Consider the following 26,876-nt stretch of genomic DNA (forward strand, 5'->3'; position numbering starts at 1 on the left):
AATTCCGTATCCCCCCCCACCCCGACCCCCGGCTCCGGGGATAAGGCCGGCTCTCGGCAGCGATTTCAAGGGGAAAATGTCTCAATTTGGGGTGAAAGCCCCCCCAAAAAAGGGCTTCCCCCCCCCGGCTGGGCTCCTTCCCCTCCCCGTTACGCAGCAGGATGAGCATCGCGGGGATGAGAGGGCAGCAGCGCTGCGCAGCATCACGCCCTCATCTCGGGGAGGGGGGGGGGGGGGGGGGGGCGGAAAAACGTGTGTCGAGGTGCCCCCGGCACCCCCCCACCAGTTTGCGGTCGTGGGGAACGAAACACCCCCTCGGTGCCCCCACGGGAAGCAGGAAAACAGCTCCCGCCGTCACCCCGAAGCCCCCCACCCCCCCCAAAACCCCGGGGCATCCAAAAAACCCCGACCCCACCGAGGATGGGAAAACAACGCAAAGAGAAACCCCCCCCCCCGGGGAAGGCAGACCCTCCGAAGGGCAAATAAAGCATCTCACCTCCTCAAGGATGGGGAGCCCCCCCTCCCGGAACACCCCCCTTCCCCCCCCTGGGGGTGGCAGAAGGGCTCCGGGTCGGCTTCGGCACCGCTTGGGAAGGGTCCGTCCCGTCCCCGGACACAGCAGAGCCCGAAAATCCCGCTCCCAGGGGGGAAAAAACCAAGCTCAGGCTCCGTAATTAAACCAGGATGGGGTGAAAAGGGTCGGATCCGGGGGCAATTCCACCAGCTCCCGCTCCCGGCGGATCCCGGCGTTATCCTGGGATCAGAAGCTCGTTATCGACGAGCCCACAAAGGAGAGGAAAGGATTTCCAGGCACTTGGACCAGCGGGAAGAGTCGAGCAGGTCGGATCCTTCCCAAATCACCCATCGGAGGAGGAGGGTTTTCCCCCCGGGATCGGCCCCGGCAGCCGATGGATCCGCTGGGCTACGGCTCAGGGATGCCAACGAGCCCAGCCCAGCCCGGGCCCCGTCCTTAAAAAACCCATTTTTGGGGTTTTTGGGTTTGTTTTTTTTTTTTTTTTTTTTTTTTTTTACGACAAACGGCAACGGGTTTCCTCTTCTAACGCTAACGAATGCGGCTAACGAAGAAATCTGGGCTACGGCTCCCACGGCTCCAGCAGCGGCGGCGCTTACACAACCAGCATCGGGGCGCGTCGTCCCAGGGCCCCGAACCATCTGGGTGCCTGCTGAAGGGGGGCAGATCGCCCCACGGCGCTGCCCCACGGGGTCAGGGTGCTACGGAAAGGGTTGGTCCCCAAAAAACCCCACTCGGACCCCAAAAAAACCCCACTCAGTCCCTTTGCCCGTCACCAGAATCGAGTCAAAAAGGTGGGTCTGCCCCACATCACTTGTGGTGGCCCCACACAACACCTCGATCCAAAGACCTTGAAGGTGAGGGAGACCCTAAAGGTGGGGCCAAGGGAGATCCTGAAGGTGAAGGAGACCCTGAAGATGAGGAAGACCTTGAAGGTGAGGCCAAGGGGGACTCTGAAGGTGAGGGAGGTCCCTGAAGACCAGGTCAAGGGAGACCCTGAAGGTGGGGAAGACCTTGAAGGTGAGGGAGGACCCCGAAGACCAGGCCAAGGGAGATCTGAAGGTGAGGCCAAGGGAGGTCCTGAAGGTGGGGAAGACTTTGAAGGTGAGGGAGACCGTGAAGACCAGGCCAAGGGAGACCTTGAAGGCGAGGCCAAGGAAGACCTTGAAGGCGAGGGAGGACCCTGAAGATCAGGCCAAGGGAGACCTTGAAGATGAGGTCAAAGGAGACCTCCCTTGAAGGTGAGGGAGACCCTGAAGATCAGGCCAAGGGAGACCTCCAGGGTGAGGCCAAAGGGAGACCCTGAAGGTAAGGAGAGCAAGGAGAACATCACTGTGGCTGCCCCACTGGTCCAGCTCCAGCTGGAGAGACCATGGGCACCACCCCACAAGGAGACCATGGGGCACCGGTAGGACTCCAGACCCTTGGGGGTCACCTCCCCCCCCACCCCCGGCTCCTGCCACAACAACCCCGAGGAGGGTGGGGGCCATGGGGCGGTGAGGGGCGGGCAAGGAGGAGCCTTCTCCATGGTGGGCTGGTGGGGGTCCCACCACCGCTCACCGAGAAGGGGGATCCTCCCAGCCCCCTCCTCACCCCCCAGCGCCGGCGGCAGGGGCAGCACCCCCCCCCTGCAATGCCCCCCCCGCCCCCTACCGTGTGCCAGCCCCCCGCTCTGCCATCGGGGACACCGCACCAGGACCTCCGTCCAACGCGTCCCACCACCATCACCGGCTCCTTCCCACCATCCCACCGCTACGGGGGCTTCTCGGGGACCCCCAGAACGCCCCCCCCCCCTCCTCCAGGCCTGCCTTCACCCCACTGTGACTCCTGTACCCCCCACCTATAAGGACAACCCCCCCCATCCTCTATAGGTCCCCAGCTTGGGGACAAAGCAGCTAGAAGGACACCCCGCGTCCTCTATAGGCCCCTCGGATATAACCCCCCCCCAGATCCCTCATAGCCCCCCCCAGATACAGGAGAAGGGAGGCCACAAAGCCCCCCCACATCCCCCATGCCCCCCTCCCCACATATAAGGGTGCCCCACACCCCTTACAGACCTCCAAAAGACAGGAGAGGGGAGAACCCCAGCTATAAGGGCCCCCTACATCCGCTATAGCCCCCCCTCCAACGCCTATAGCCCCTCCCCAACCCCTATAGGCCCCCCCCCACCCCCTGCAGGCCCTCAGCTGTAACCCCAGAGCCCCTATAGATTCTCCAGCTGGAAGGGGGGGCCCTCCACATCCCCTATAGGCCCCCCCCCCCCCCAAGCTGGGAAAGGCCCCCACATCCCCTATAGGCCCTGCATCCTCTGTAGGCCCCCCCGGATAGAAAAAGCCCCTGCATCCCTTATAGGCCTCCCATCCTATACAGGCCCCCCCAGCTATCAAAGGCCCCCACATCCCCTACAGGTCCCTGCACCCTCTGTAGGCCCCCCCAGTGAGAAAAAGCCCCCGCATCCCTCCCCCCCCTAGGCCCTGCATCCTCTAGAGCCCCCCCATCCCTTATAGGCCCCCCCAACTAGAAAAGGCCCCCACACGCCCTGTAGGCCCCTCAGTGAGAAAAGGCCCCCACATCCCCCACAGGCCCCTGCATCCCCTATAGACCCCCCCCAGCTATTAAAAGACACCCCCCCCATCCCCCATGGGCCTCACATCCCCTTCAGCCCCCCCCAAGAATTAAAGCCCCCCTCCGCCCCCCATATCCTTCCCCTCAGCCGTAACCCCCCACATCCCCCAGGGCCCCCCCAGCCCGCCGGGGGCGGGATCCCTCCCCTTCCTTCGTTCCCCCCCCCCCCCCACCTCATCGCCCCCCCCCCCCCACTCACCGGGTCCCCCCGGGCGGGGCGGGGGCGGCTCCCCGGGGGGGGGTGGGGGGGGCGGCCGGGCGCGCGCTGGGGCTGCGGCCGCGCGGACCCGCCCCGCCGCCGCTCGCCGACAACAATGGGGCCGCCGGCCCTGCGCCGCCCTTTATATACCCCGCGTCACGTGACCGGCACACGCCTCCCTACTCCCCCCACCACCGTTCCCCGCCACTGCCCGCGCCGCGGGGCAGGCTGGGAAATCGAGTCCGGGGTGGTGAAGGGGAGAGGGCCCGCGGCGCGGCCGCGGGGCACGACGGGAAATGTAGTCCGGAAGTGGAGGGGGAAAGGCCGCAGGTTTGAGGCGAGGCGGGCCGGGGTGGGGGGGGGGCCGGAGCGGGACCCTCCGCCTCCGGCGAGACCGAGATCGGGGTTCTGGGGAGTTTCACCCCCACAAAGGGCTGGGGAAGAGCCTGAGGAGGGTGAGGGGGACAGCGGGAGCCCCCCAGGACCGGAGCCGGGCTGCAGGCTCCAGGCCCGGCGCCGGGGGGGTGCTGCAGGCCGCAGCTCTCCTCAGAGAGGCGGCGGGAGGAGGAGAGGGGGCGGCCGAAACCTGCCGGCGGAGGAGTCTAGACAAGAGATTAACGAGGCTGGAAACAGCGGGAAGAGGCCAAAAGCGCCTTATTTTAGCAATAATGGAGCAGCTGCAGCGGGGAGCCCACAGGGCACCTCCCCACAGGGTGGGGGGGCAAGGCCTGTCCTGCCTCGGGGGACCCCCCCACTCCATCCTCCTCCTCCCCAGGCTGGGCAGGGCTCTGAGGAGGCTCCAGAGGGGGGGGTCTCAGCCCCCCCGAGACCCACACACTCACCTGGGCACCCTCCCCCCCCCCCCCAACACCACACTCCTCCCCGGCAGAGCCCAGCCAGCCCCCCTGACGCTCCCCCTGCCCTGGATTAGGGATTATCCGAGTTATTAACTAATAAGAAGGTCAAATTAGAGGATTAAAAAATCCTCTTCATTCCCCCGGCTCTGATCCCTTCATCTCCCCCCTTGTTTCCAGCCGGCAACCGGGGCTGGAGGAAGGAGGGGCTGGTTGCTACCCCTTCCAGCTGGGGGGGGGGTGGGTGGGTTTACTTCTCCCCCCCACATGCCACAAATCACTTCCCCGGCCTTTTCCTCATCCCAGAGATTAAAATCGGCCACACGCACCCAGCAACAGGAAGAATTCACCGAGGCCCTGGCACTCCCCGACAGGCTCAGCGTGCTTCTTGGTTACTAAAGGCAGAAAAAAAAAAAAACCAAACCAACAAAAAACCCAACAAAAAACCCAACAAAACCCAGGACTAAAATAGGCATCTTCACAGAGAGAAATTAAAATACGCATTTTCGCCGGAGGTACCAAAGCAAGAGGCCAAACACGAGCCCCTCGAGGCTGCTCCTCGGCGTTCAGGGGGGAGAAGCGAGCAAAATTATTCTTTTTTTTTTTTTTTTTTTTAAATGATTTTTCTTGGCATCTTTACCCCCGACCCAAGTACGAGGATTTGGCAGCTCCGGGCAGGATCCGCAGGGGCTCAGGGCCTGGAATTAGAGAATTGAGGTGTCTTCAAGGCCCTGTGGCCACCTCCTCCCCGCTGGGATTACCAGCCAGAGCCTTTGTCCCCCCCACCTCCTGGGTGAAGGTGGAGGGCCCTGGATGAAGATGATGGGCCCTGGATGAAGATGATGGGCCCTGGATGAAGATGATGGGCCCTGGATGAAGACGGGCCCTCCGGTTCCTCACCAGCCCTGACCCTGCCCAGCCCGGGATGCAGCTGGGAGGGGAATTTTGGGGGGCGTGAAGAAGCCACCGCCACCGTCCTGAAGAAGCTTTTTGGGGAGCTGCAGACCCGCAATCCTGCCTCCGGTGCTGGAGCCAGAGCACCCAGCAGCGTCACAGGCGACGCCAAAGGGACACGGGGACATTTCAGGGCCGGTTGTTCCGGGAGAGTCCCAAGAAGCGGCGGCAGGAGCTGGGCCAGCGCAGGCTGAGGACGGGAAGCTTTGACCAGACCTGAACTGGCTCCGATTCATGTCAGGTATCTTGATTCCATCCTCAAGAAGATGACAGCCGGCTGAGGAAGGTGGGACCAGCGTCCTCCGTGGTGGGACCAGCGTCCTCCGTGGCTTCCAGACCCAGAAGAGCCGCCGCCATTCCAGCAGCAGGGACGTGGCCGTCACGATTGTCGCATCCACCGGTGCCTTCGCTCCCGCCACGGGCCCTTCCCCGGCCTGAGCCAGCACCTCCATCACCTTCCTTGGGCTGGAACTCGTTGCAGCCTTATTTAAAAATAAAAGCCGTGCTTTGCGTTGTATTTTTCCCCGGTGTTTTGGCTGAAAACATCCTGGGATAGCGCTGATGGTTCGAGGCAGGCGTTACCCCGGGCATCTCAGTCTCCGCCGAGGGATTTTATGGACGGGGAAGAGGATCCATCGCCCGCAGGACAGGGCAGATCCTTCACTGCTCTCCTGGAAACCTGCACGGATGCACTTTTGTCACCATCAGCTTCCAATAACCCTTCGGACTCGCTGCCCTCCTCCTCCTCCTCCTCGGGGCAGGGAGGAGTCCCACCAGCGGTGGGGCAGCTCCGGAGGCTGGGCAGGAGGAGGAAGAAGCAGAAAATGAGGCAGCGGGTAGAAATCACTCAAAATTTTTCAGGAGAGATAAAGCTAAGCCTTTTTTCCCCCTCCCTAAAACACGCAGAGAAGAAGCCCCAAAAGACCCAAAACCAGTCACCCAGTTCTTTATCCGACTCCGCTTCACGTTTTGCTCCAGCTTTACACAAATAAAAATGTCTATAAAGCTCCCGACCGACATCCCCCCGCGCGAGGGAAGGGGGACGTGGAGAAAAAACCGAGTCGCCGCCTTCGTCTAACAGACACCTTTGTAATATTAAATGAAAGCTTAACAAAAAAAAAAAATTAAAAAAAAAAAAATATCAAAAAAAATCGTTTTAAGAAAACCCCTCCCCAGCCCCAGCCTCCCACTCCAGCAGCACCAGTACACAGCGGGGTTGGAGACCTGCTCAGCTCGGCACGTGCCCGAGGGCCAGTTGGCTTTGTCGGGCCAGTTGAATTCATGTTCTCTTGCCAGTCCACGAACCGATGCCTCTCAGAAAAGCAGAGCCGTAAAAGAAGCCCTCACGAAGGTTTTTAGGTCCCAAGGGCAAATTTCTACCGGATCCGGTAACTTCAAAGCCTTGGAGCTCCAGCAATTAAGCAGCACGTTATCGTTAACGGCCTTTCAGAGCCAAGGAGGTCCCCTCCGAGAAAGAAAACCTGAGGAACCAAGGGCTCGGGAGCTTTCCAGAGGGTGCCCAGGAGTTTCCAGATCTCTGCTCGTGTCCTTTGTGCTGGAAGCGAAGGGTCTTCATGCAGGACGAGAGGATGGCGGGCGTTCCTTGTCCCCCTCCTCTCTATTTTAAGATGATGTGGTAACTGTCATTGGTTTCAGCTGCGGAAGAAGCAAAGCTCGTGAGCCAACAGCCAAGGAACCCCCTGGGCTGGGTGGATCCGACACAGGAGATCCCCCAAAAAACACGGGAGGGAAAATAACAAGCCATTTACACACCTTTCATGGTGTCCAAAACGAAACAGGATTCGTCTTGGAAGTTCTGTATCATCTGGAAGAAGCCACAAAAGCCACCTGAGCCCTGGTTTAAACCCAGCAGAAGCGTTTCTCAGCCCAACTTTGTGCTCCCTTCTTTGTGTTCGGAGATTTGAGGGCTAGAAGCCTCAAAGCTTCTAGCAAAAGGGCTTGAAGCTGCTCAGGAAGGAGCTCAGAGTTCTAGGAGGTAGGAAAGGCCCCAACCGTAAATATTTATTCCTTCCTCCAGCTCGCTGGAAGGGAAGGCCTGAACCAGCAAGCTGAGAGAAACCATCGGATACTGGGATGGTGGGTCTGAAAGCAAAGTCCTCCCGCAGCAATTCCCCTCCTGGTTTTAGGGCAAAAAAAAACCCCTCCCTGGTTTTAGGGCAAAAAAAACCCCAAACCCTCCCTGGGTTTCGGGAAAAAACAGACAAAAGCCAAGCACGAAGGAGGAGGGTGGACCTGGAGCTGGCCATAGCCAGGACTAGCTCAGGGAGAGCTCTTCACGCCCAATAAACCTCACCCTGGCAGCAGCAAAGCATCCCCAGACCTCAACGATTAACTCCCAATCCCTCAGAAATCGGAGGGGACGGAGCAGGGCCCTTCCTGAAGGTCCCAAGGCACCCATTGCCCACGCCCAACCTCCCCGGCGGAGCTCAGACACGAACCAGCTGAAGCAACTCAGAGCAAGAGGCCAAAAAGAAGCCGCCGTTACCTCATCACTGATGAGCACGTGTATCCCCGTAGGACCTTGCTTGTAAATCTGGCTGATCTGTTGGGAGGAGATGCTGAAGAGCTGGGCCAGCTTCTCCGTCAGCTCCACCGCCGTCAGTTCCTCCAGATAAATAGCGTGGTAGACTGCGAGGAGAATCCCAGAACGATATGGGGTTGGAAGGGACCTCTGGAGATCATCTAGTCCAACCCCCCGGCCAGAGCAGGTTGGATTCATCCAGCGGGGGGGTTTGGAATGTCTCCAGAGATGGAGACCCCACCACCTCTCTGGGCAGCCTCTCCCAGGGCTCTGCCACCCTCAAAGTGAAGAAGTTCCTCCTCGTGTTTAGATGGAACTCTTTATGTCCCAGTTTGTGCCCATTTCCTCTTGTCCTGTCACTGGGCACCACTGGAAAAAAGACTGGCCCCATCCTCCTGACCCCCACCTTTAAGTATTTCTAGGCGTTGATCAGATCCCCCCTCAGTCTTCTCTTCTCCAGACTAAACAGCCCCAAGTCCCTCAGCCTTTCCTCCTAAGAGAGATGCTCCAGGCCCCTCAGCATCTTTGTAGCCCTTTGCTGTGCCCTCTCCAGCAGTTCCCTGTCCTTCTGGCACTGGGGAGCCCAGAACTGGTCCCAGTGCTCCAGCTGGGGCCTCCCCAGGGCAGAGCAGAGGGAGAGGATGACCTCCCTCCACCTACTGGCCACACTCTTCCCTGTGCAGCCCAGGATACCATTGGCCCTCTGGGCCACAAGGGCACATTGCTGGCTCCTGGAGAGTTCACCGTCTCCCAGGACCCCCAGATCCTTCTCCTCAGAAGTGCTTTCCAGCAGGTCCACCCCGATGGAAGTGATGCCCAGTGGTGCCTGGAATTCTTCCTCCCCAGGTGCAGGACCCTACACTTGCCCTTGGTGAACCTCAAGGAGGTTCTTCTCTGCCCAGCTCTCCAGCCTGTCCAGGTCACGCTGGATGGTGGCCCAACCCTCTGGAGCGTCAGCCAGTCCTCCCAGTTTGGTACCATCAGCGAACTTGCTGTGGATACACTCTGTCCCCTCATCCAGTCATTGATGAACATGAAAGGAGGAGCCGTTTGCTTTGGAACTCGGGAGGTGGAGAAAGAGGGCGCCCCAGGCAGATTCCGCAGCTGCCCGTTGGGTGGGCAAGGAGAAAAATCAGCTGGGTAGCACCAGGGCAAGTAAAAAGGGCTCGTGGCCATTTTTTTGGCATCCTCGCCCAAGGAAAACGTGCCCCAAGGGCTCGGTTTGTGTACGGAGCCCGCGTCGGGTTGAGGGTGAGCTCGCACGTGGGCTCGCTGCCCCCTCGCCGTGAGGAGAGAAGGGCGACACGAGCCGACACGAGGCGCAGCAGCCGAAATCAAAAGCCACAGACCCTCTTTCGAGCCGTCGTGCGGGCTCCTGGTCACACAAACAGCCCTGGCTACGAGACGGGGCATTTTGCCAGCCCAAACCCCACCGGGCAGCAGCGTGGGGACGAGGGGATGGGAGGCCACTGGTGCTGAGCGCCCGTGGGGAGCAGCAGCGGGGCTGGAAACCGCATTTCTGTTGGCTGTTATTTTCTCCTTCTCCCTCCACCCAAGCCCGGGTGCCCCCAGAGAGGCTTCGGAGCCCTTACCGAAAAAAGTACTGGTTACTGTGTCCCCGTCCTCGTGTTTCTGCTGGAGGTCCCTCAGCTGCTGGGACTCCTGGCACACGTAGATGGTCAGTCTGGGCCGCACCATCCTACGGAGAGAGCAGGGAGTGAACGCCACCGGGTTTGCTCAAGGACACCTCTAATTCCCGAGACTTTCCCAACGCTTTTCCCTCCCCGGTATCCTCAGAAGCAAAAGAGGAGATGGACGGACTCTGCTCGAAGCAAAACCATCGTGGGCATCCCCACCTCACTGATGGCCAGGGCAATCCCAGGCACAAATCCAGGCTGGGAAGAGAATGGACTGGGAGAAGCCCTGAGGAGAAGGACTTGGGAGTGTTGGTGGGTGAGAAGCTCCACATCCCCTGGCAACATGCTCTGGTAGCCCAGAAAGCCCCCCCACCCTGGGCTGCATCCCCAGCCCCGTGGCCAGCAGGGCGAGGGGGGGGATTCTGCCCCTCTGCTCCACTCTGGGGAGACACCCCCCCCCCAGTGCTGCCTCCAGCTCTGGGGCCACCAACATCCCAAGGACACGGAGCTGTTGGAGCGGGGCCAGAGGAGGCCCCGGAGATGCTGGGAGGGCTGGAGCCCCTCTGCTGGGAGGACAGGCTGAGAGAGTTGGGGGGGTTCAGCCTGGAGAAGAGAAGGCTCCGGGGAGACCTTGGAGCCCCTTCCAGTCCCTCAAGGGGCTCCAGGAAAGCTGGGGAGGGACTCTGGATCAGGGAGGGGAGCGATGGGACGAGGGGGAAGGGTTTGACACTGAAAGAGGGGAGATTGAGCTGAGATGTGGGGAAGAAGTTCTTTGGTGTGAGGGTGGTGAGAGCCTGGCCCAGGTTGCCCCGAGAAGCTGTGGCTGCCCCATCCCTGGAGGGGTTCAAGGCCAGGTTGGAGGGGGCTTGGAGCAACCTGGGCTGGTGGGAGGTGTCCCTGCCCAGGGCAGGGGGTTGGCACTGGGAGGGTGCTTTAAGGTCCTTTCCAACCCAAACCATGATTCTATGATGGAGCGAAGGTTTTGGTGAGAAGGGGATGAAGGTGGCACGGGGACATGGTGCCAGCTGGCTATTGAGCAGCCAAATCGAGCAGTTCCCCAGTTAAACACCAGTCCCTGCTTCTCCAGGGAAAGGGGGAAAGGAATATTCCCTTTCCAGGAAGGTAATTCCACCGAGAGGCTGGTCAGAGGACAGAAGGGAACAAGAACTGCATCGACAGGACTTTCTGGCTCATGGTTGGATTCTCCCTGACCCTCAAAGAGTGAGATAATTTCTAATGCTTCCCTCCCGCATGGATTTGCTTCCCCAGATTGTCTCTGGAACCGTTACCCTGCTGGCCAAGTTATCAGATTTGACCGAAAAAGGTTCAGGAAGGTTAATAAACCACTGTTTTCCAGCAAGAGCCGAGTAAAGAGCCGAAATCAAATCCCATTTACCCACCAGCAGCTTTTAAACAAACAACCTACCGTCCTTTTAAGGCGTTGAAGAGGCGGATGCCGTCCGCGGGGCCGCAGATCTGGATCACGTCTTCTCTGGTCAGCTTCAGCAAGTCTGCACCTAGTTTTAAAAATCAAAAGAAAAAAAAAAAAAGAAAGAAAAATGACACAATCCAGCCCAAAACGTCCAGGATGGGGGGTGTGTGTGTGTCTCTGGGCACCGCAGGTGTGTCAGATCCCCCCTTCTCCTCCTCGCAGAGCTCACCCTGTTCCTAAATTGATTCTGCCTCCCCCCAAAGGATGCTTTTTTTTTTTCCCCCCCCAAAACTGGTTTTGCAAGAGCGTGTTTGGGTACAACCTTATCATTTACAGCCCGGCCATCCAGCGCCTCGCTGACCCTGGGTAAGGGAGACCGTATCGCCAGGAAAGGAGAGGAAAACACACACAAAATATTTCTTTACACCCAGCGTTTTCCCCCAAATCAGCGTTTCTCGGCTTGTTTTAGGATCGGAGGGTGCTGCCAGAGAAACCACCCCAGTCCCCACCGCTTTGCCAGTTAAGAGCGAGGTGAGAAATGAAGGACACAGCTCTGGGGAAGCCAAATTTTATTGCCTTACCAAAAAAAAAAAAAAAAAAAAAAAAAAAAAAGATGAGATTTTTTTTTAAAAAAAAAAAAAATCATTTATTTGCGAGGGACAGACGAAGGCGGGCTCAGGAGCGAGGGGGGGCACAGAGAAGGGACAGGCGCGGAGGGGACGGCGTCACCCACCTGAGAAATTCCTGAAAAGGCGAGAAAAAGTAGAGAAACGGTTTCGGTGCAGCCACTGCTGGGCCTCCTGGGGGGTGCTGGTGGGCAAGAGGTTCTGCAACGTAGGAAAAGAAGGGTCAGAGCCTCAGAGGTGACGCGGGAGCCGTTTCCAGTGAGGAACGGGCGGAGGTCAGCTCCCTCAGCCCTTATAATCGGTCTTAAATCGAGAAACGAAGTGCCAGGCTCCCAGCACAGGATAAAGGCTACAGCCTGGAGAGGTTTTGATTTAAAAGGTTTCGGAGGGACAGAGAAAGAGGAAGGAAGGGAAAGGGAAAGCGCAGCGAAGATCAAGGCGATAAGAAAAGCTCCAAAGAGCTCGCTCACAGCTCCCCATCGCTGCGCTGGACACTTTTTCCGCCCCCCCCCAAGAGGAGTTGAAAAGAAGTCGTAAATCCCCAAAAATGTTAAATTAGAGCAGTCTCTTTCCCAACGAACTGCAGCCACCCGCACACCCGCCCCAGCTCCCTCCCCAAAAATCCCAGTTTCTGACCTGCGCACCGTCCTTACCACAAGCATAAGCTCGGAGGTGTGACTTACATCTGCGATCGGAGGGGGTGGCTCGGGCTGATGGTTTGGGGAGCCATTGCTGGGTTGGGGAGGGAAAAAAAAAAAAAAAAAAAAAAGAGCCAGAAAGAGCAAAACCCGAGGTTAATGAGATCCCGACACGGAGGAACCACCACCCTCCCAGTCCCAGAACCAGGAGGATCGAAACACAGGGGCAGGGGCAGCACCGTCATCGCTGCGGCGCGATATTTGGCGAGAAGGAATGGTTTTTGGTGGAGTATTATCGCGACGGGGAAAGGCAGAGAGAAGCAGGCTGGAAGCTGAACGCAGGGGGGAAAAACTGCTGATCAAACCCACACAGGTTTCTCGTGCTGAAGATGAGCCAACAGAGTGCCCAGGTGGCCAAAAGGCCACCAGCATCCTGGCCCGTAGCAGGAAGAGCGTGGCCAGCAGCACTGGGGAAGTGATGGTCCCCCTGGACTGGGCACTGGGGAGGTCCCACCTCAAGGGCTGGGTCCAGTTTTGGGCCCTTCCCAACAAAAAAAGGACATTGAGGGACTGGAGCAAGTCCAGAGACGGGCAACGGAGCTGGTGAGGGGTCTGGAGAACTTGTGAGGAGCGGCTGAGGGAGCTGGGGGTGTTCAGCGTGGAGAAAAGGGGGCTGAGGGGAGACCTTCTCGCTCTCTACAACTCCCTGAAAGGAGGGTGGAGCCAGGGGGGGTCGGTCTCTTCTCCCAAGGAACCAGAGGAAACGGCCTCAAGTTGCTCCAGGGGAGGTTTAGGATGGATTTGAGGAAACATTTCTTCCCCAAAAGGGTTGTCCCCCATTGGAAGAGGCTGCCCAGGGCAGGGGTGGAGTCACCATCCCTGGAGGGATCTAAAAGCCGGGCTTGGGGATATGGGTCAGTGATGGTTTTGGTCAGCGTTGGGTTGATGGTTGGACTGGATGATCCGAAAGGTCCCTCCAACCCGGGCAATTCCATCATTCTACCAATCTCTCACACAAGGTGAAACCAAGAACCAGTGTCTTCTCCGGACTCACCCTTCGCCAATGGAGAAGCTGCTGTGGGAGCTGTTGAAGCCGGGGGACGGCGCGTTGTTGACGTACGTTATCTCTGGCCAGGGAGAGCACTAGAAAGGAAAACCCAGAAGAGTCACAGGATTTAGATGAGATGTGGGGAAGAACTTCTTTCCTGTGGGGGTGGTGAGAGCCTGGCCCAGGTTGCCCAGAGAAGCTGTGGCTGCCCCATCCCTGGAGGGGTTCAAGGCCAGGTTGGAGGGGGCTTGGGCTGGTGGGAGGTGTCCCTGCCCAGGGCAGGGGGGGTGGCACTGGGGGGGCTTTGGGGTCCCTTCCCACCCAAACCAGTCTGTGATTCTATTGCTTTGAAGAAGTGCCCACATTGCTCCGGTCGGCACAGGGTAACAGCTATTTGCTGACCAACCTCCGATGAGGAGAGAGAGTTAAAGAATAAAGTAAGGGATTACGAGGAGCTACGCCCGTTCACTGCAGACTGTCACCGAGCTCAGATTCAGCGATTCTTAATCTCAAAAGGCGCAAAATTTAAGCGGTTTCGATCCCAGGTCTCTCATCGTGTCGCTCTGGCACTGGGTCCCAGGAAGCCACGCAGCTGAACGAACCCAAATCGGGCACTAATGAGCATCCCCAAAGTCCCCCGGGGCAGGACGAGGGCTCCCTCCCCGGCTCCGACCCCCTCAGATGGTTGTATTTTAACAGACCGACACTTTCCACTGGCACAGGGAGGAACCAACAGGGCTTTCTGGCACCTCACAACCTCGGTGGCCAGTTGCCACGTGGGTAAAGCAAAGCTTCAGGGAGAAGTAAAAACCTTTTATTAGATAAAAAACCCAAACCCATCGCATTTCCAGGCACAAGAGCCCTTTTTTTGGGTCTAGTAAGAAACGCTTCCTCTGCCTACAAAAATCTATCTTGCTTTTTTCTTGCAGTATTAACTCGGCCAAACGTTTCACAGGCAGTTCTTTGCCACCGGTGGGCGAGGAAAGCCAGATTTCATTAAAACCACGATGCCAACTGCCCCGCGAGAGAGCACCCCACCTCGGTGAGTATCGTGGTCTCGTAGGAAGGCTGATATTTCTCTTTCTCGTGAGGCGTTCGCTTCTCCATCTTTTCCCTGTCCGTCTTCTGCTTCCGATCGGCTCCTTTGGGCTGGAAAGGAGAGATTCCTGTTAGAAGAGCGGCCTGGAAGGGCGGCAGGAGACGGGTGGATAAATGTCCAAGAAATGCAAGAAGCAGAAGAGGTGACTGGTCCTTCTGCTCACCCCCTCCTTGCTTTACAGAGGGAAGAGGGTTGGGACTGTCTTTGCGAAGGATTAACTAGAGCCACGACATCACTTCTGTAACGAACCCAATGCCCCTAAAAAGGGACCTGGAACGTCTGAAGAAGGAGGTGGAATGTTTTTCGGAAGAAAAACTTGTCCCGACAGCGAATGCTGGGCTCCAAGGGGACACCAGAAACCGGCCTTTGTCCCCTGTACCTTCATCCACCACCCTGAAAGGCGGCATTTCAACGGCACAAACTGCTCCAGAGCATGAAAGCTCAATTACGTCCTTGCCACGACCTCAAAAAAAACATGTGCTCTCTCATACACAAGATTTTACCCGCTGCCTTTATCAAATGCTCAAAGCCCTGGGGAAAGCAGGAGGTGAGAGAGCGCCTTTATAACCACCCGGTGCTCCCTGCATCAGAACCCTAGAGAAATTCCCTCAAAACTTGGCTGTGTGGGCTCTGCCTGCACCCAAAAGCAGAAGGAATTTGGCCTCGGTGGACTGACACAGCTGCCTGCCAACACATGGATGCCTCCCCCATCTGGAGCACTGGGACCAGTTCTGGGCTCCCCAGTGCCAGAAGGACAGGAAACTGCTGGAGAGGGCACAGCAAAGGGCTACAAAGATGCTGAGGGGCCTGGAGCATCTCTCTTAGGAGGAAAGGCTGAGGGACTTGGGGCTTTTGAGTCTGGAGAAGAGAAGACTGAGGGTGGTGAGAGCCTGGCCCAGGTTGCCCAGAGAAGCTGTGGCTGCCCCATCCCTGCAGGGGTTCAAGGCCAGGTTGGACGGGGCTTGGAGCAACCTGGGCTGGTGGGAGGTGTCCCTGCCCAGGGCAGGGGGTGGCACTGGGGGGGCTTTAAGGTCCCTTTCAACCCAAACCATTCTGTGACCATTCCTGGCTTACTGGTTTTGGAGCCTCAGCGGCATCCGGACTCAATCGACAGAGAGGAACCAGCAGGAGAGCAGCAACACAAGCAGAGAAGGACCAAGAAGCCCTTTTGCAGGCAAACTCGGCCACGGTCCCGCACCTGTGATGTTCACTGGGGCTGCGGCGTGAAGTGGGACCGATTCCCAGTTTGTTTCCCAGTGGGGAAAGGCCACCAAGGGGCCGAGGTACCTTGAAGACCTTGATCTGGCAGCTGGCGGAGTGGAGGTGCTCCGTGTACTCCCCGTTCTCGTTCTCCTTGAACGTGTCTATCTGGACCCGAAAGGGAACCCCCTTTTCTCCTCCGTGCTTGCGCATGGTGAACTCCGTGCTGATACAGTGAACCTGGAGGGGGGAGGAGAAGGCATCCCACCGTGAGGAATTCCACCACACGCTTCCCCATTCCCCTCCTGGCAGCCAGGAAGGCACCCCTGAAAAAGCCAGCCCGATGAGAAGAGGGAAATACAGAGCCGGGATGGGATCGCGCCAGCACGAAGGAGTTAAGGGGATGCCACAGCAGAGGTGGAGCCGCATTTTTTCGACGAGTTTTGCAACCTTTTCATGTTCCGAGCAAGGCCCGGATGAGCAGGGCAGGGAGTTCAGCTCCACCAGCCTCCACACGCCGCAGCCTGTTACTCCAGGGAGGGCCAGACCTCCCAGAGGGATTTCAGGCAGCCGGCGAGATGTGCAAAAGCATCCAAGCGAGACGGAGGCTCAAAACACGAAACCAGCGGGGCCGAAACCACCCCAAAAATGTGTAAAACCACCTATTGGTGGTCAACTGTGCCTTGTTAACGCACAAACTGTTGCTCGAGGCAGGAGGTAGGGGGTATTTTAGCTGATGTGCCGTCTACCGCTGTAGCATCTGGGTCCAAGTTTAAAAAAGCATCTTCTCCCCCCTTGGAAAACTCCTATTTTCCCTCCTAAATCCCTGCAACAGGAGTTTTCCCGCTTCTCTTGTACCTGGATGAACACAGAAGTCCTCTTTGAAGGATCCCACAGAAACTCAACCGTATTGAGCTGGGTGGGGTTTGCTCGGGGGTCGATGATGCCCACGGACATGGGGATATCTGCAGGGGCACACACAGAGAACAAGCTGTGGTTTGGAGGAGAAGGGAGAGATTCCTTCCATAGGGAAGATCCAAACGTATCTCTCAAAGCGTAGAATCGTGACAGCACTTTGTCCCTTAAAGTCAAGGGAGAGGGAGGCCACTTCAGGCACCCACATCTCCTCCAGTCCCGGCCAATGTGCTGCCCCGGGAACTCACCGATGTCCAGTATCCTGTCCCCTGGCCTGTTCCACCGCCAGCCCTCCAGCTGCTGATGCTCCGTGTACTGCAGCCGCCGGTCGTGGAACACCACCCGGAATATGCTCTAGAGAGGGGAGAAACCATCAATTCCTGGAGCTGCCCCGGGAAACCTGACAGTTTTCAAGCTGGGAGGCATTAGGGAGGGGGACAGAGGCACCCAAAAGCTTCAGGAAGAAGCCGAAGCAATAAAAGAAAGACCCTTGGGAGAGAAACACGGAGGCTGGAGCCTATTCCCAAAAACTAATCAATCAGAAATCACCTCTTGGCTTTAGCCCAGGCCCCATGAGACTGGTGGGGCACCACCAGCCAGACTGGGAAGGGAAAAGAGTCATCCCCCTCCCGCGTTGTCAGAGAGGGCTGCAGGACAAGGTCTCACCCTCTGCTCCTCGCGGCAGGAGACAGCCCCGGTTGGACACCCGAACCAGCGCTCCCCGCTCACCTTGACCAGTTTCCCGTTTATCTCCGGCAACTCCCCGATTTTCCTGTTGTCCAGCATCCGGATTTCATAGGACTGACCTGGGGGAAAGAAGACAAGGGGCACCTCATGGTTAGTCGGGGGATGAGCCTTCGCTGCAGCACCTCCTCTGGCACTTTGACATCTTTTTCTGCCACACTTGATCTTTTTCCCATCTTTTAGTGAGGGGCCGTGGGAGCAGGAGCCATTCGAGCCCCTCTCCAGGAAAGGATAATCCTCCCCCCGTCCTGGAGCAGAACTTTCCAGGAATTACCCTTTATTAACCCAAGATTGAGAACAGGGAAGAAATCGGTTACACAAACTTCATCTTGAGGTCACCAACCCCGATCTTCCAGTTCTGCCTGAAAGCAGCGGGTACAACGTGAACCCATAAAACGCACCCGCTGCAGAGCACCCACCAATTAACCACCTTCCATCACGCAGATTTTAATTAGGTTAAATCCTACAGGTGCTTCGCCGCCGTAAGAGGGCAGGCAACAAGGGGAAGGAAGCGGTGCTTCCAAACCGGAATGATATGGATTTTACTATCGAGGCACCTTCCCTTCCCAAAGGGCAGAATGTTATTTTTTTTAGGGAATTTAGAGGGGGCGCACATGGCACCCGTGGAGGGCATGAGGGCTTTTTTTTTTTTTCATGGAATCACGGAATTGTCAGAGTTGGAAGGGACCTCTCGAGATCATCCAGTCCAACTCCCCTGCTGAAGCAGGGTTGCCCAGAGCACATCACTCAGGACGGCATCCAGGCCGAAGATCTCCAGAGAAGGGGACTCCACCACCTCCCTGGGCAGCCTCTTCCAGGGCTCTGGCACCCTCACCAGAAAGAAGTTCCTTCTCGTACTTGAATGGAACTTCCTACATCCCAGCTTGTGCCCGTTGCCCCTCATCCCGTCACTGGGAACCACTGAAAATAGTCCAGCTCCATCCTCCTTCAACCCACCCTTTAGATACTTGGAAGCATTAATGACATCTCCCCTCAGCCTTCTCTTCTCCAGGCTGAAGAGTCCCAGCTCTCTCAGCCTTTCACAGAACGCTATGGGGTTGGAAGGGACCTCTGGAGATCATCCAGTCCAACCCCCGGCCAGAGCAGGTCCCACCCAGAGCAGGTTGGATTCATCCAGGGGGGGTTGGAATGTCTCCAGAGATGGAGACCCCACCACCTCTCTGGGCAGCCTCTCCCGGGGCTCTGCCACCCTCAAAGTGAAGAAGTTCCTCCTCATGTTTAGGTGGAACTTCTTATGTCCCAGTTTGTGCCTGTTTCCTCTTGTCCTGTCACTGGGCACCACTGGAAAAAGACTGGCCCCATCCTCCTGACCCCCCCTCTTTAAGTATTTCTAGGCGTTGATCAGATCCCCCCTCAGTCTTCTCTTCTCCAGACTCAAAAGCCCCAAGTCCCTCAGCCTTTCCTCCTAAGAGAGATGCTCCAGGCCCCTCAGCATCTTTGCAGCCCTTTGCTGTGCCCTCTCCAGCAGTTCCCTGTCCTTCTGGCACTGGGGAGCCCAGAACTGGACGCAGTATATTCCAGTTGTGGCCTCCCCAGGGCAGAGCAGAGGGGGAGGATGACCTCCCTCCACCTGCTGGTCACACTCTTCCCTGTGCAGCCCAGGATGCCATTGGCCCTCTGGGCCACAAGGGCACATTGCTGGCTCCTGGAGAGTTCACTGTCTCCCAGGACCCCCAGATCCTTCTCCTCAGAAGTGCTTTCCAGCAGGTCCACCTCGAACCTCTAGTGGTGCCTGGAATTCTTCCTCCCCAGGTGCAGGACCCTACACTTGCCCTTGGTGAACCTCAGGAGGTTCTTCCTTGCCCAGCTCTCCAGCCTGTCCAGGTCACGCTGGATGGTGGCCCAACCCTCTGGAGCGTCAGCCAGTCCTCCCAGTTTGGTACCATCAGCATTTTTCTCACCTTGGTTGAGATAAGTGAGGGTCTCGTCGTGGAGTTTGACGGCGGGGGACGTGGCGGCGCACAGCACGTACTGGAAAGGCAGGATTTTGTTCTCGTTTTCAGGGGGCAAACTCGATTCTTCCTGCTTGAAGATGGGCAGGGCAAGGACGTCGCTGCGAAGAGATTTGGCAGAGAGATTCATTTCGGTTCTGGCTACAGAGAGGTGCTGCCTTTGGTATTTAGTTCCTCGGAAGAGCTTTAAGCTTTTTTTAGTTAAAAAAAACCAAAACCAACCCTACATACCCTGATATCTCTCTGCAGAACTGCAAAGGAGCATTAAAACAGACCGAGTAGTTTTAGAAAGGGACCTGACACTTGGCTCTTGATAAGGCTTTTTTCAAGGTAGCCTCCCCGTCCACCCAAATCCCACGTATTTCATGCCTCAAACGTGATTCAGACTGAAGCCCAGCTCCTCCGGCACCGCTTGTGCCTCAGCACAGGACAGACCCACGCAGAACGACACCCGTGTCACACCAATAAACACCCGTCCTCTTCCTCGTGGGACCAGCCCACTCACCTCCCCCAGCAAACCGGCCCCAACCCCGTCCCCATCCCCAAATGGAGCCTCAACCCCCCTCCCCAGGAAAGGCTTGGCAGGAATTTCAAGCCTTGCTCAGGTCAAGGTCAGCGATTTTCTCCCCATCCTCTGTGCTTAGAAAAGTCCCCCCCGTGGCCCCAGCAAACAGGGGGGGCAGGCAAAGTGGAGGTAGGGACCTTGGGGGACATCGGAGGGAGGGGGGACAGACGGTCAGAGCCCCAAACCCTCCCTCCCACAGCCGTAACCTGCTGCACGACACACACAAAGAGCTCGGTGGAGCAAATCCTCAAGGAAAGGGCCCTTCCAGCACGACACCAGCAGGAGGTGGACCCCCAACCTTCCCCAAACTCCTGGATGAGCCCCCCCAGACCCACGAGCCCTTTTGCTGGGCACCACAAAACCAGCCAGAGCTCGGGATGCCCATAGAGGTCTGAAGATGCTCCGTGTCACCCACGCCGTGGGACACGGGAGAAACCAGACCCTGGGTTCTGAGACAACCACAGGAACCTCTTTTATACCTCAAGCTCCGGGCTTCCTGCCGAAAGCCACCAAAACTCCTGCCTAACCTACATCTAGGGACAGGAGGAACTGCCCCGGGGTTGGGCCTCAGGGGTCGCTTCACCACAAACCATCAACCTGCAACAGCCTCAGCACCTTCCTGGCCATCAGGTTGGAAGAGAGAAGTTCTCCAGGAGATCCACGGAGCCACAGGGAGCCGCTCCAGCTGGGACGAGCTCGGGCTCGTCACCCTCTGGATGCTGTCACACCGCTCTCGGCGCTGGCTGGGAAACACGAGGGTGTTCAAACCAACTTTTCCCAGGAGAAGGATGTCTCCAGGTCTTTGTGATCACGTCTCCACCCCCACCCCAGGGCCATCACAGACACTTTTCTATACTCAAAAAGCCACGTGGCGACAAGAACCTGTTGAACAATGTTAATTTAAAAGCCATCCGTGATACCCCCGAGCCTACGGACACGTATTTAACGGAAATGGCTTCAGAACCTGACTCTCAGCAGTTGTTTTGGGCCATAACAGTGGCCAAGAGCGATTACTCCGTAGCCCATAAACCAGAACATCCTCCCTCCCACCCATCCCCGAAAGCAGAGCCCGGGCAAACGTGCCAGGACACAGACATGCTGCGGATCGGCTGCCGGGGCCACCAAGAGCCATCCCACCGTCCCCAGGCGAATCCCAGGCTGGGGACAGAGCTACTGGGGTCCCTTGGAAGGGCAGTAACGAAGCACTAAGCCCTGAGGAAGAGTCAGGTCGTCTTCCTCTCCTGTTACAGGCTCTTGGGCTCAGGGGATCACGAAGAAGAAGGAGTTAAACCTTTAGTTGAACATTAAAAGCATTTCCCAAGGAAAAACTGGACTTATCTGGCCAAATACCAGCTCCCACCATAAGAGGGCTTTAACCCTTTGGTCTCGAGAGATCAGGTATCCACCCCTCTGCGAGTAACACCCATCGCTGCCGCCCAAACCCGAGCGGGCGAGCCCTTCCCTGCCCAAATCCCAATTTATCCCACGTTACGCGGAAGCCCCGGTCCCGGCGTGGAGGCACGTGCACACAATTAGGCAAATTACACAACCCGGAGGACACGCTTCCCCGCGGCTCCAGCTCAATTAGCAAAGGAACGGCGTTTCCTCCTCCCGCAGAAGGATTTCTCGCCCGAGCGGGAAGGACCAAGCAGGGACGGCAGCCATCCCTGTAAGAAAGCACAAAGCGCGAGGACGGGGAGCACCAGCGTTAATTTTCTGTGCCCAGACGGACGGGCAAATTAATTTAAAGGCTCCACCCTGCACAAATTCTCCCGGGAGCAGGAGGAAGGCGGGATGCTCTTCCCCTGAAGGCACGAGGGCTCCTTTTCCTCCTGGGCTTTGACATGGCTTTGCTTCAATCCCACTTCCGAAACCTCGGGAAATCCTCAGTTTTTGTTCTTTCTTTCTATTTACCTCGCACAAAACCAGTCTGGGGGCAAAGAGGCAAAGCTTGACTGTGACACCCCCTCCCCGCCCCCGGCAGGGAGAGCACGCCATCGTCATCCCAGCTTCTCTCCCCGTGGGCACGGAGCTCTCCCGTGACGCCGGATCGCCGTTAGGGCGGCTGAAAAAAAAATCACCGGCTGCTTTTTAGGGACTCCAGAAGGTCCACGCGGCCACTAACACCGCAGGGACGCTCGCCAAGAGCAACGGCAGGGCCAGCTCTGCAAAAAATCTCCCCAAATCTAAGACTCGTATTCGCCGAGACCCCGCACAACCACGACCCCAACCCCACGTTTCATTGCGAGCTGCAAAAGGGGAAAATAACTTCAGGGGAGTCGCACCCCTGTATCCCTGGAATGAGAGTCCAAGCCAATTAATCAGGAATAATCATCAAGCAAACGATGATTTGCTTTTACAAGCAGCTCTGGGGGAAGCGGAGCCGCTTTTGGGTTGTGAATCCGGACCCAGGGAGGGGTCGGTGGAGCGTCGATGCCACACCTGGGTCTGCGGGGAACGATCCTGCGCCGTCGCAACAGCCACGGGTCCGGCCAAGAGCCCTCGGCTGGGACTCTTCGGACACCGGGACGTTCCTGCACCACAGGACCCAGGGGCAGGGTCAGCTTTACGCCTTGCAGGGTGCAAGAAAAAGTTAAAATTATATAAATATATAAAATTTATAGATACGGCACGGTTATAAAATGCTGAGGGAAAGCTCGGCGTTTCTGGGGCTTGGTGCCTTCTCGGCATCTCCAGGGGAAGGACAACCTCGGCCACGACCTGCGAGGAGATTCATGGCAGCGCTTCGTTATTTGGCCTCTGCTCGTCTCCCACCCTCCCATCGCCACCGAGTTCAAGAAAAGCCATTTTACGGGCTTTTTGGGGGAAGCTGGGAGTCCTTTAGGCACCGACATCCCACGAGCAGCCCCCTGCGATGTCCCCCCGACGCCCAGCGTGGTCAAACCCAGCAGCCACCGGTGGGTTCTTCTTTAGCCAAACCCACCCACGGTTCCGCCCGCTCCAAAGGCACCTGGAAAAGTTCCTGCAACTCCCAGGACACACCTCCCTTTAAAAAAAACCCCACAATATTTCACGTGCAATTTAACATGCTTTTGGGGAAAGACGCTTGACTTAAGGCTTAAGGTTCCAGGGTGGGAGAGAATTGCCTGGAAAAGAAGGGAAAAACTATAATTACAGGAAAACTGCGGATGGAAGTGTTCAGCCAATGCCCGATTATCGCCTCCAAAGCCACCTCTGCTCTCCTAAAAATCTAATTCCGGGGAAAAACAGCAAGGCCAAGAATTCAGGCCGGTTAATAAACGCAAAGCACAATCCTACCGTGAAAATCAATGAAGAAAAGCTTCCAGCCTGAACGACAACCCTCATCCTCCAGCACCACCTACCAGCGCCCGTTCCCGGGGTCGTAACGTGCCTCTTCCATGGGGAGAAGAGATGAACGGGGAGGGGAAAAAAAACAAAAACCCACGGGGCAAGAACAGAAAAGCCTCAAAAACTCTCAAAACCCCTTCAACGGGAGGAGCCTGTTGAAATCTCTCCCCCTCTTCCCGCGACGGGGAGAGAAAATGTCAGATGTCAGGACAGGAAGGTCGGAGCTCTCACCTACGGGGGCACCCGCTCTATTTACGGGCAGCGTAGGTCAAGAAAAAGGCTCCGAAAAAGAGAGTCGGGTTTCAGACGGTGGAGGGAGAGCCCAGCTGGGGCTCGGCCACCGAAACCCAGCTCAAAGCACTTCTGCACCGGTAAAGCCAGCGTGGAGAAAGCTTTGCAGTGGGTTTGGCACAGGGTCGTGGTGTCAGGAAACCTCCGGCGCTGAAAAACGATCCCATGGTCGGTAAAGGATGTAAACGTTCCCAAGAAATCCTCCCAGCTGGGAGACACCAAGCGACACCAAGCTGGGTGGCTTGGTTGACACGCTGGAGGGAAGGGATGCCATCCAGAGGGACCTGGACAGGCTGGAGAGGTGGGCTCGTGCAAACCTCATGAAGTTCAACCAAGCCAAGTACAGGGTCCTGCACCTGGGACGTGGCAATCCCAGGCACAAATCCAGGTTGGGCGGAGAATGGCTGGAGAGCAGCCCTGAGGAGAAGGACTTGGGAGTGCTTGTGGATGAGAAGCTCAACATGAGCCGGCAACGCGCGCTGGCAGCCCAGAAAGCCAACCCCATCCTGGGCCGCATCAAGAGAAGCGTGGCCAGCAGGTCACGGGAGGCGATTCTACCCCTCTACTCTGCGCTCCTGAGACCCCACCTGGAATACCGTGTCCAGCTTTGGAGTCCTCAGCACGGGAAGGATGTGGACCTGTTGTTTCGGGTCCAGCGGAGGGCCACGAAGATGATCGGAGGGATGGAGCACCTCCCCTAGGAAGACAGGCTGAGAGAGCTGGGGTTGTTCAGCCTGGAGAAGAGAAGGCTCCGGGGAGACCTCACAGCAGCCTTCCGATATCTGAAGGGAGCCTCCAGGAGAGCCGGAGAGGGACTCTTTGTCAGGAGATGTAGTGACAGGACGAGGGGTAACGGTTTTAAATTGGAAGAAGGGAGATTGAGATTAGATATTAGGAGGAAATTCTTTCCTGTGAGGGTGGTGAGGCACTGGAACAGGTTGCCCAGAGAAGCTGTGGATGCCCCATCCCTGGAAGTGTCTAAGGCCAGGCTGGATGGGGCTTGGAGCAACCTGCTCTAGTGGAGGTGTCCCTGCCCAGGGCAGGGGGGTTGGAACTCGATGATCTTTAAGGTCCCTTCCAACTCTAACCATTCTATGATTCCATGATTTCCTCCTGAAATTACAACTTTGATGCACGACCGACGGGTTTGAGCTCAGTGGGGACACGTTAAGACGAGCCACGAAACCCCTGAGAGGGAAGCGTTTGTCCCCTTGCCCAAAAGGAAGGGGAAAGGGGAGGAAAAGGAGCTTCGAAGCATCATGGTTCCCCCCACAGACACACAAAGTAAAGCTGGATTTCCCCTGCACAGGTGGGAAACTCATTCCCTCCCTCCCCATCAAAGGTAACGCCCGAGGAATCCCTCCTCCGAGCTCCTACACCTTTGAGACTTCGCTTTTTCCCCCAAGATTCCAATTAAACAAACCCCGAAGGCTGTGACAGGGATAACTTCGGGAAAGTGCTGGCTCTCCTCCTCCCTGGAAGGCAGGATGAGAAGAGCAGCTGCTCTTCCACTTCCTCCGGAAAAGGGCTGGGAGCCGCTTTCCAGCCTGTTTTACCGAGAGCAACCATCCGATGGGTCATTTTTCATTCCGATTTTTACCATTTCCAGTTGCAGCCCCCTCAGAAAGCCCCAGTCTTGGTGTCAGGGCATCCTCCTCCTGGACGGCGTAACCTCCAGCCCCTTCTTCGCCGCCCATCCCGGGTCCGCGGGGAGGGATCCACCTCATCCTCCCTCCTCATTCCAGCCGAGGGGGGGGTCCCCGGGATGAAAACAAGTGGAACAGACGTTGCGTTTGAACTAATAAAGCTCTCTCTCCGAATTACGCCGAGGCAGCTCTCTCACGGATGGCACCGGGTCGGCACCGAGCCCACGACGGAGCTAATTAATCCAGGATGGCAACAGGATGGAAGCGTGTGGCCGCTCACAGACCGGCTCGGCAGAACCTGTCCTGTCCCAAAAACCTCATCCACGAGCTCACGCAGCCAGAAATGATGAGTTATGGGGTCTCAAACGGCGAGCACGACCCAGGGGTCTGGTCTCACGCTGCCCAGAGGCTCGGCCGAGAGGCTGGATGCCAGAGAGACGAAGAAAACCGGGCCTGAAGCTCAGGGCATGGATTTGTGCAACGAGGGCTGAGCATCCCACGCTACAAGGTCCCGGTCCCGATCCCTGTTTGACCCCGTGGGGGGTTCCTGGTCCTCCCCTTTGCTCCCGGTTTAGCTCTAAGGACGGAGCTGGTCTGACCCAAAAAACCCAGGCTGGTGTTTCTCCAGGAGGATAATTAATTAGGGCAAAGCGCTGCTCCGGGGGTGATTACCGGACGCTGCAGAAAACCAAAGCAACCCCGGCCACAGGGTCTTCCATCCAGGGGAGGAGAAGCGTGGGACGGACGCCGGGCCGTTCAGCTGCACGTTGAGGACATCAGGAGGCCAAAGAGCGAGCACAACGCAGCCCCACGCCCTCAAACACATCCCTCTCCAAAAGGGCCGCCCAGCGAAGCCCCCCCAAACCCCGACAGGCTCTTTCCAACCACGACTCCCTCCCAACTTCAAGCAGCCACCACCGCGTCCCAAGGCTGGTGCCAGGATTAACCCCCAGCTCCCTCCTGAACCATCCCCGTGGCCACCAAGAGCCAGCAAGCAGCTCGCTCCCCCATCTCTAGGTTTATTTTGGGGGTCCTCAACCCACCTCTGATCCCCCCAGGGTGGCCAGCCCCTCTCCCAGGGGCAGGATGGGCCCATTTGGGGTGACATACCTCATGCTGTAGGCCCCGGCACCCAGCTCCTGGCCGATGCCGGACAGGCTGGCGTCAAAGTCCTGCACCAGCCCGGATTCGATTACCTCGTCGGCCAGCGGCAGCTTCAGGGCCCAGGCCATCCTCACCCACAGGCGTGGGGCGCAGGCCCCGGGCGAGGGGGCCGCGTCCCCCGTGGGGGCTTCCTGGGCAGGTCGCCCCTCACAGCGGGGAGGTAAACTCGCTCCCCCCCTTCTCCTGGGGGCCCCTCTCCTGGGGTGGCCTAACTTAGGGACCCTAAAGACCCACCCCCAAGCTGCTGCAGCCCCCCCAAACCCTTCCAAGGGGCCACACGAGCCCCAAGGCCTACAGACACCCCCCGAAGAGGCCTCAACCTCCGGGGACCCCCACAGCCCTCAGCACCCCTCCAAAGGGTCTGCACCCTCGGGGGACCCCGGGCCCTACTGACACCCTCCTCTCCCCCAAGGGGCTGCACCCTGAGGGGACCCCCAAGCTCTAGAGTTCCCCCCAAGCCCACAGCCCCCTCAAAGCCCCTCTATCCCCCAAGGGGCTACACCCCCCAGAGCCCCCTCAGGCCCTACAGCCCCCTCAAAGCCCTAAAGCCGCCTCAGGCCCTACAGCCCCCTCAAAGGGCTGCCCTCCACGGGGACCCCTCAGGCTCCGCCGCGTCCCCCCCCCCCCCCCCAAAGGCCAAACCCCCCTCAGAGGCTGCCCGCGGGCGCCCCCAAGGCCCCGCCGCAAGCTCAGGGCCGCCTTCCCGAGGGGCTGCGCCCCCCAGGCCCCGCTGCAGAGGCCCCCCCACCCGGTCCCCGGTCCCGCCGCGCCCGCTGCCGCCCCGCCGAGGGCCCCGGGCCGCGGCCCCCCGCAAGATGGAGGCGGCGGCGCCGCCGACCCCCCGCCCCCGCCGCCAGCGGGG

General features: G+C 58.1%; 1 protein-coding gene across 7 annotated transcripts; it reads right to left on the reverse strand.

Moving 5' to 3' along the window:
• Window positions 1-6,022: 6,022 nt before the first annotated feature.
• Window positions 6,023-26,167, reverse strand: TFCP2 (transcription factor CP2). 7 transcript variants are annotated; one of them, XM_074167697.1, is made up of 15 exons: window positions 25,961-26,167; window positions 18,968-19,119; window positions 17,031-17,107; window positions 16,550-16,655; window positions 16,245-16,351; window positions 15,474-15,626; window positions 14,126-14,236; window positions 13,094-13,182; window positions 12,055-12,133; window positions 11,509-11,602; window positions 10,770-10,860; window positions 9,299-9,405; window positions 7,671-7,813; window positions 6,938-6,989; window positions 6,023-6,820 (listed from the first exon to the last, which is right to left on the reverse strand). In XM_074167697.1, exons 1-15 carry the CDS (start codon window positions 26,080-26,082, stop codon window positions 6,783-6,785), a joined length of 1,521 nt encoding a protein of 506 aa, XP_074023798.1. In that variant the 5' UTR covers window positions 26,083-26,167; the 3' UTR covers window positions 6,023-6,782. The 7 variants fall into 7 exon arrangements, with proteins under 7 accessions (XP_074023798.1, XP_074023801.1, XP_074023800.1 ...); XM_074167700.1 differs by lacking the exon at window positions 25,961-26,167 and adding an exon at window positions 22,928-23,093; XM_074167699.1 differs by having other exon boundaries at window positions 6,095-6,820; window positions 9,311-9,405; window positions 12,085-12,133.
• Between the last annotated feature and the right edge of the window lie 709 nt (window positions 26,168-26,876).

Source organism: Numenius arquata, unplaced genomic scaffold (genome assembly GCF_964106895.1).
Source record: "Numenius arquata unplaced genomic scaffold, bNumArq3.hap1.1 HAP1_SCAFFOLD_1039, whole genome shotgun sequence".
NCBI classification, from domain to species: Eukaryota; Metazoa; Chordata; class Aves; order Charadriiformes; family Scolopacidae; genus Numenius; species Numenius arquata.

Excerpts from the sequence above, each read along its gene's own strand:
- TFCP2 (XM_074167696.1), bottom strand. The coding sequence starts at position 26,082 with ATGGCCTGGGCCCTGAAGCTGCCGCTGGCCGACGAGGTAATCGAATCC. Across the intron at positions 12,134-13,093 it reads AGCTTCTCCATTGGCGAAGG|CAATGGCTCCCCAAACCATC; the intron begins GTGAGTCCGGAG and ends TCCCCAACCCAG. Across the intron at positions 9,406-10,769 it reads TTCAACGCCTTAAAAGGACG|GATGGTGCGGCCCAGACTGA; the intron begins GTAGGTTGTTTG and ends CTCTCTCCGTAG.